At 31.6% G+C, this 9062-nt stretch overlaps 2 protein-coding genes across 2 annotated transcripts in view; one reads left to right on the top strand and one right to left on the bottom strand.

Moving 5' to 3' along the window:
* Window positions 1-817: 817 nt before the first annotated feature.
* On the top strand, window positions 818-5787 carry LOC149902491 (lipase member H-like). Its single transcript, XM_090110451.1, has 6 exons — window positions 818-1109; window positions 1407-1579; window positions 1938-2068; window positions 2608-2789; window positions 4691-4843; window positions 5441-5787. The coding sequence occupies exons 1-6, from the start codon at window positions 1028-1030 to the stop codon at window positions 5785-5787; spliced, it is 1068 nt and encodes a 355-aa protein (XP_089966577.1). The 5' UTR covers window positions 818-1027.
* Window positions 5788-6593: 806 nt separating this feature from the next.
* Window positions 6594-9062, bottom strand: part of Pi3K68D (phosphatidylinositol-4-phosphate 3-kinase catalytic subunit Pi3K68D) — a 32451-nt gene continuing 29982 nt past the window's right edge. Inside the window, exon 32 of the mRNA XM_090110453.1 lies at window positions 6594-8868. Within this exon, the coding sequence (XP_089966579.1) occupies window positions 8605-8868 (264 nt within the window). The 3' untranslated portion in view covers window positions 6594-8604. The remainder of the gene's footprint in view (window positions 8869-9062) is intronic.

Here is a 9062-nt window from a genome sequence, read left to right as displayed (position 1 = left end):
TAACAAGAATATTAAGTCAAAAAAAATAGAAAGAATATTAAGTCAAGAAAAAATCGATTATATTTTTATATTTTACCTTTATACCTAAGTATATTATTATTATATTTTACCTTTATACCTAAGTACTTAAATAAATGTTTTTAGCTCAATCAATAAAACAATAAATGAAGGGATTCGATAATACTTGCATGATAAAGATAATTCCTAAAAACTACATTTTACCTTGTAGCAAAGGCCACGGGTTGAAGATATAAACAAATAATATAAAAAGGCACAGAGGTGTTTGGTTGATCCTATATCAATATCCTTCCCGGAAAGAATATTGCATGCAGGGCAAATCAGTTAAATACATTTAGGCTATTGTTGCACTTAAATTTAGGTAAATATAATTAAAATGTTCACCTATTTATCATTTTATGAATATAATCTTATATTAACAATAAAATCGAAGTAACGAACTCGTGCTACGCAACAACTGCTAACATTTTTTTAATTTTAGTCCGCACGAGGTCTTTAGAGAAGTATGGATTATTTAGTTATGTACTTAGTACTAATATTCATCCAAGCAATTTCCAACCAAAGAGCATCTCCTCACAGGACATATTCTCAGTAATCTTCCTTTGGTGCGGATACATTCAATATCTTAAGAGCTCTAAATGCAACCGTATTTTTCTATGGATAGTGGATCCATATTTGACATGATTATTGATACCTATGCAAAAGATGCAAGATCTATAATCTTTATTTTCATGTACAATATGGATTCATTGTTTTTATTGAAATGTTTCCTGATACATTGTTGTCGAAAACTGTCAAGGTCCTCCCTTTTTAGGGCGCCTATGAATAAAAATAATGAAGCAAAATTATGTCGCGTGCAGAATTCCATTGCTACGGTCTTATATATGCAATACATGCTGGCCTTTACAAATTATCAGTCGACCTTCTGTATTTAAGAAACTTCATCAGTAGGCCACTTCTTAGCTCGTTTGGCTGTCGTATTTTTAGTTTCAGCATAAAATAATATAATATGATTGTGCTCTTGTTTTTGTGCCTAGGTTACATTAATGCGATGACTGATACGGGCCCTCCGGATGGTTTCATGTCCAATTGTGAGTTTAAACTTAGTTTTAATTTAAATGAAGTCTAATTAGAGGAATAGACAACGTAATAACAGCAACAATGATATTTTGTTAAACTTAACTAATTTTAATGAAATGCGAAATAAAGCCGTAGAGTGTAGAGGCTGCAGGTATAAGTTATCTACTTCTATTTCAATTTAAATAAATTAGGAGAATAAGGAAAGGAATAAGGAAATCCTTTCTTTGAATTCCATTCCATTCTTAGTTAGCATTATAAATGATTGTATTCAGAAAATGATTAGATTAAAGAAATAAGTTCTCTACCAGGTCCAGGTATGGATCGCAATACAACAATGTCAGAGAAGACGAAGGAATCTCTAACAGTGTTGGTGATGTGGCCCTCTGACGGCTGGTTCGGTCACGACGAAGCGACTTGCAAACTCAACGTCGCCGATGCTGATTGTGTCAAGGAACACATAGATTTGAATAAAGAAACACTGGTAAAATAAAAAGTATATAATATGCCATTTTAAGAAATACGCCCTCAATATTTTAAATTGTGTTTTAAATTTTAAAGACATTATTTAAATTCACCAGTGTAAAGACTTAAGATTGCTAAATTAAATATTTATTAAATAGACTGGTCATTTACCCTGTATTCAGGTTTAGTTTATCGTCTTTCTAACTCATGAAATATTCATTAATAAATTAAATTAACGGAAAAATATTGAAGTGCTAACACTAACTTTCAATATTCTTCGCATCGCGTAGCACATTTCTGTTGATACTTAAACTTCCGATAATGTCCAAACTATAATTCATTATTTAAAGTATAATTAGTTTATATTCTGTTTTCAGGTTTTCATTAGTGGTTATTTAGATGCATCATTCTCACCGATTGTTCAAACGATGGTTCAGCCCTATCTTGAGAGAGGCAAAAATGTCATAGTCGTAGAAATCTTTCCCATCCTGGTACGAACTTACCCTATGTAAGTATTGTTTTAGAAATGTTAATGTTCTTAATGTTACCTATCTATATATAGGTATTTAACTCCTTGGATATTGTATCATTCAAGCCCTTTTGTAGACCGTATAACATATTTAGTTAATTGACATAACGAATGAAAGGGCAATTAAACCTTTAAGGATACTTATGTACAAGGTAACAATTGATTAAATATCATACTTAAGTGGAAAGTAATTGTTACCTACTTACACTTTATAACTTCTTTGATCCTTTGGAATTTTTTAACTTTTTCTATTCGTAAAAGTATGATACCTAGAGCTTTCTTCTTTTGACTTTTCATCAATGGCTTCATTCAATAAAAGCAATTCACCAATAAATGGTTTACTTATATCAAACTTGAATCGATCGATAACATAGTCCGTAAAATCACAGTTGTAAAACGGCAATGGTGTAGAGTCCGCCTCAGTCTATAGGTAGATTAGATCCATAAAATATGTAAAGTAACTTGTAAAATAAGCCATATACTATTAAAATATACGTAATAAGTACTTTCTGTGACAGCGCAGCTCGTCTTACCAAGCCGCTGGGTCACATTCTCGGGGAGTTTTTAGCAGAACTGACTAAGCTCGGATTGCAACCACAAAATCTGGAGATGCTCGGTGGTAGTTTGGGAGCTCATATTGCTTATTACGCAGCGACTAAGTACCATGAGTTGACGAATTTAAAACCTTCAAGGATAACAGGTTAATACGATATTTACAGCTAGGTATTTAAAACAAATTCATAAGAACATTTTGGAAATACGAAAAGAAAATGATTTTGGACCCCATAGCCATTTACGTTTACTTAATAGATAATTAAATAACGTTAATAAAATTCAATTACATAAGGTAATGTAATTGAATTTTATTAACGTTATAATCTTACACGGGAGCTACTCTTATTCTGCCGATTAAAATAGTTATCAACCTTTTCTCAGACTTATCGAATTCTCTACACATATAAAATTTCATGACAATCGGTCACGCCGTAGAGTTTTCTTCGTTTATGATATAAAATTATAAATATGACATGATATTTTAAATAAAACAAGGCTTTGATAAAATGCAATATAATATAAAAATAGTTTGGAAAATCCAAAAGTGCACGCCTCATAATTTTTTTTTAATAATTATTTATTAATTATTATTTTTGTTTATTTAATAACAATTAAACCACATCGAATCAGACCCTGAAAAATGAAAGGGTTCTATTCCTGAGCATACTCAAGCGTAAGAGAACAAAATAACCATGAAAATGACACCCATGACGAAAATATGTAAAATTTTCGTCGGCGCCATCTTGGATTTTAGTTTTGACCTCATATTGGTTAATAGCTACCCCAATAACCATGAAAATGACACCCATGACGAAAATGTGTAAAATTTTCGTCGGCGCCATCTTGAATTTTAATTTTGACCTCATATTGTTTAATAGCTACCCCAAAAACCATGAAAATGACACCCATGACGAAAAGATGTAAATTTTTTGTCGGCGCCATCTTGGATTTTAGTTTTGACCTCATATTCGTTAATAGCTACCCCAAAAACCATGAAAATGACACCCATCACGAAAAAAAGTCAAATTTTCATCAGCGCCATCTTGGATTATAGTTTTGACCTCATATTCGTTAATAGCTACCCCAAAAACCATGAAAATGACACCCATGACGAAAAGATTTCAAATTTTCGTCGGCGCCATCTTGGATTTTAGTTTTGACCTCATATTGGTTAATAGCTACCCCAAAAACCACCCACATTTGCAAATGTGTTTGCTACTTAGGAAAAGTTCAGATTTAAAGATATAACTAAGTAGGTAATGTGACGAATTTAATTTATTTCATTCCGACTGTTTCTCGGAATAACATACATTGACTAAGAATTGCATACAATGCCGGTTTTAATATATTGCCGGTAACATAATATTATGTATGATAATAATTCTTAAAAAAGTATTTTATACATTTCTTAAAAAGCTTCGATATTGTATACAATAATACAATTCATATTCAAATTGTTGTAAAATAGTCACACTTTTTTAAGTTGGTTGAATACACTAAAATACTTATAAGGATCGTACCTACTAATAAAAGTAACAAAATGAATTTTTAAAGTTCCCAGTAATCTTCTGGAATCAATTTCAATAAAAATATAAAAATTCACTTCAAAAAAAAAAAAAACATCCGAGTTTTTTTTTGTTTATTTAATAACAATTAAACCACATCGAATCAGACCCTGAAAAATGAAAGGGTTCTATTCCTGAGCATACTCAAGCGTAAGAGAAAAAAAAAGACTCGATTAGTAAAGTATTTCGGTCGCTATCGTGTTAACAAGAAAAAGGATCCGCACATACAGACACACGGACGTCCAAGACAGAACTTTTTTAAACTGTTTTTTAACTAGTTTAAATAACAAAAATGACATCAAAAATATCATGAACGTTAAAAATAGTGTTTTTTCTTAATATGTGTGTGTATGTATTATCTTACAAGTGCAATGTATGATACATAAAGACATTTTAAGTTTGAAAAATCAGATGTTTTGCGCGAAGCGACAGTAGTACCCACCTCAACGCTTCGCTTATGAGGCGTGCAATTACAATACAGGATTGGACCCAGCCGGTCCCTGTTTCCGCAATCTGCCGCGCAAGGAGCGGTTCAACTCTGACGCCGCACACCACGTGGACGCGCTACACACCAATATAGATGGCTTTGGGATCGCTGATGCTGATGCACATGTTGATTTTTATGCTAATGGAGGTGAACAGTTATTTTTTTTTAAATAATTTTATTATTTTACTTAGTACTAGGAACACTCTGTCCGACTGAACCTTAACAATAAAAAAATATAACTCAGGAAGAATACAGATTTTCATTAAAAAAAGTTCAAAATCGGTAAAATACTATTTAAGAACTTTAAAAATATCAAGTTATTATAATATCTAATAATCGAAATCAGTTACATCAAGATATTTATCACACCACGTGCAATGAGCACAATTAATTTTTAAATGAAATTGCACAATAACCGGTTCTTTATTATATTTCTTATTTAATTTATGAATATAAGCATATAATAATAAAATAATAATCTAATTTATTGTTTACCTACATTTAAATTATATTCGTCCATGGTGTAAACGAAAACTCATATTCAGTGTTGTTCAGTATTAGAATATTGCATAGAATCTTTTCTAACGCTCTAAGAACAACGAAAGAATGCTCTACGCCTGTTACTATGGTGGGTTAGAATGAGCATTCACTCGTTGGATCTAAATGCACCGGAACAGAACAAAGACCTCCATAGATGTCCAGTTTACGTACATTAACGAGTTAATTATAAAACAATCCTTCCAGGTGAATACCAGCCATATATGACGGGTACGTTCATCATGCCGTGCTTCCTATTCTGCAGTCATGTGCGTGCTGCTCTCTATTGGATCATATCACACCAAAACCCGGATAAATTCGTCGCAGTGCAATGTGATACCTTACACGACGCTCGACATGGAAACTGTTATAATAAATACACGACAAGCAATGTTCTAGGCCCTAATACTAACTTTAGTAGACCCGGTATATACTATCTGCCTACTACAGAAGCCCCGCCCTATTATTTAGGGGCTAAAGGATTGAAACCGAGGAAGTTTAAAGTGAATAACTACTTATTGAAGACTGCGCCAGATAAAGATATTGTTATTTGATATGAAATGGTCGTTTTATTTTTACCCTATTCTTTAGATAAGTAAAGTACCCACTATAGTCCTTTCCACCTAAGATGATTTCTGTGACACATCGATTTTTGACACGTGTAGAGATGTCGGTTACTGAAATCGTATCAATTGTTTCCGATAATCGATAATATTCTATATGGAAATGAAATCGATTTGAATAAAGTACCAAAATTAATTTTTTCGGCATTTCGCCAACAATTAACTAAGGAAACCTAGCAAACAACAGCAACAAAAAGTCAACAATAACAATTAGTAACAATAACAGAATACCACGTAAAGTATCAATATAAAAATGCAACTTGTATACAAGGCTGACGCACTCGTACAGACGATTGACTCGATTGACAAACGATCACAAGATGGGCGCCGATTATATGATTTTCCAACTCTATGATTTTTCAACGATCCATTTCATGTACACGAATTGCATAGGTATATTTTTGTGTTATTTTATTTTATTTTTCATTATATTAAACTAAACAATACTGTTTTTGATTTATAAGCTTAAGATGTTTCATTTTTATATTTTTGGTAATAATGCCGCCATAAAATAAAAATATTATGCACTAAAATTATTTTGACTTTTTAAACATAAAATTCGTAATTCGGAACACGGATGAAGTGTCACAGGAATCATCATAGGTGAAAAGGACTATAATACTGAGTCTAAAACCAAAAGGTTCTCTTATATCTATTACTCTACGTACAGCATTATAAACACGAAGGAAACGATTTGTTAAATTTATTGGCTAGCTTTTACGAAATAAAACACAATATACACATCGCAATACTTTATTAAACATAAAAAATGCAACATATCTGTTATTATGTCTGCTAAGCGACGTTCCGACTGCTCGTACAAAATCTAAACCGTTATGTACAGTTCGTTATCAGTCCGAGCTCGCATTGTTCACACAATTTGAGCAAATACTGGAAGCATTATATAGCTAGAAATGAAGAACATTCATTAATATATTGTAGGTTTATTAATAATAAATATTTCATATTGTTTTTACGTTTTATAATGATTAGTAATTGCTAATATCTTATACTGTATGTAAATAGAATGTTCATCATTCCTATTGCATTATTATAATAGCAGCAAGCACATTAAATACTTTTTAAACATATATTACATCCAAATTTAGATACGTTACATATGAATAATATCGATATTATGCGATTGTTTACTCACTAGGTTTCACAATAAATAAATCCTCTAAAAATATTTAAGATATATGTATTTAACATAGATTAGCTACTAGACACACCCAACTGTATATATCATTCAGATCTCAAAACGTTTCGACTTATCAATCCGAAGTACATTGCTTGTTTACAAAAGAAAGCTTATAAAAAATTGCATTGATATTCATATATAAACAGCAATGTACTTTTCCCTTTACTCTTAACAGGAGGCCGTATTAAATTGCCGAATTTACTCATTCGTTTATCAAAAAACTAATAAATTCGGATACTAAAAGCTTATGTAATTATCAATATACATGATTCAAAATTGATTTACGACAAAATCTATCTAAAAATTATATAATGTACGTAATAACTCGTGTTCAAGTTTAGTATAAAAATAATAATAAAACTCATTACAATATTCTATCTCACTCTTTTTTCATACATTGGAATGAGACAGGAATATTTTTGAACAGTAAATTAATAACTGATATTATAATATAGGTCTATTTTTATCCAACTTTAATATTTAAAGACAATTTTCATGGATTCAAAACTCAAACATGATTCTAGATACTTTTATTATGAATTTTTTTTTTTATATAAATTTGAATGCAGTATTAGACATTAGTGTACAAAATCCATAAAGCACCAATAATCGTAAGTTAAATGATAAATTCATTGGAATGTTATAATCGCGAACAACAAAAACATTTGGCCAAAATGATATGTGGCAGTATTCAATCATTTTAATTTTCTGTATAAAAAACGACTCATAAGATTTTATTTATTTTAGCACCAGTACATAAAAGCATTAAAATATCAGAGAAGCTATTTTTAATAAATAAAGGTGATTTATGAACAAGTTTTTTGGAGTTATCATACTAAAATTAATTATACTATACGCATGATATTTTTATTAGATATATTACGTTGGCACTTACCAATACATTTGATACATTGTATTACATATTTTTTTTACATTTAAATTATCTATGAATGGTAAAGAAATTGACACACAAAATATATTAATAAATTACTGATTGTGGGTTTAAATCTGTGTTAATGATAAATACTGCAGTGACATAGTATCTACATTATGGAAGGACAGAAAAACATACATTATAAATTATAATATAGATAATTCACCAATAATATGTTAAATAATATTGGTTACTTATAGATGTGATTTTTTATATATAGAAATATTTGTGTAAAACATTTTACAAAAACTATTGAAGCCCATCACAAGTGTTTGATTCATTAGCTTTACATAGTATGTTTAGTTAATAACAAACATGAATATTTTTCAAAAAAGTTGCAATAATATTTTGATATGACCCACACTCGAAAGTACCCTTGCGACACTCAATACGAGAACCACGCCACGTTGGTACATGTTACAAAGTAGTATTACACAAGGGTAATTTCCCCAATACGAGAACCACACCATCACATAAACCAACACTACTCGACACAAAGCGGTATATCCTCCTATACTGCCAAATTTCCTGCTTCAGTCACAAAACTATCGATATACCAACACTATCGCATACAAAAGTCAGTGCTCCATATGGCAGAGCGGGCCAACACTAGCTACCGGGGTATATACTCCAGGGGGTACCAAGCTACGGTCTCCTGCTTCAGCGGCAAAGAGCCCAAGGGTATAACCACTCCGCCGAGGAACTGGTTCTCTTGTAACGAGTCGTAGTGCCATACCGTGGCTTGGAGACTCCTGGTCTTGACGACTTCGAGCGGTAAACGGTATTCGAGCATCTCCATGAAGGAAGGATGTGAGTTCCGTTTGAGCACGCGCGTCTTGCGTTTCGTTTCTTTGGTCGGATCCGGCACGAGGTACACCTGGAAAGAGATATTATATGGATAGGTTTGATTTACACTTAAAAATTTACACTTGATATTGTTGTGTAGTTAGTGTAAAAGATGGTGTGAAGTGTGAAGAGCGATGATTATTGCGTACAGTAGTATAGTTACATATTTTACACAGTCTTTTACACTGTGATGTGTGTCTGAATTTTCTGTGTGTGCATTCGCTA

Source organism: Colias eurytheme, chromosome 15 (assembly GCF_061535395.1).
Source record: "Colias eurytheme isolate Ceu_HAF_F1 chromosome 15, ilColEury1 Martin Lab GWU primary, whole genome shotgun sequence".
Lineage (NCBI taxonomy): Eukaryota > Metazoa > Arthropoda > Insecta > Lepidoptera > Pieridae > Colias > Colias eurytheme.
Note: the sequence above shows the minus strand (reverse complement) of the source record. Positions and strands in the feature narration are given on the sequence as shown.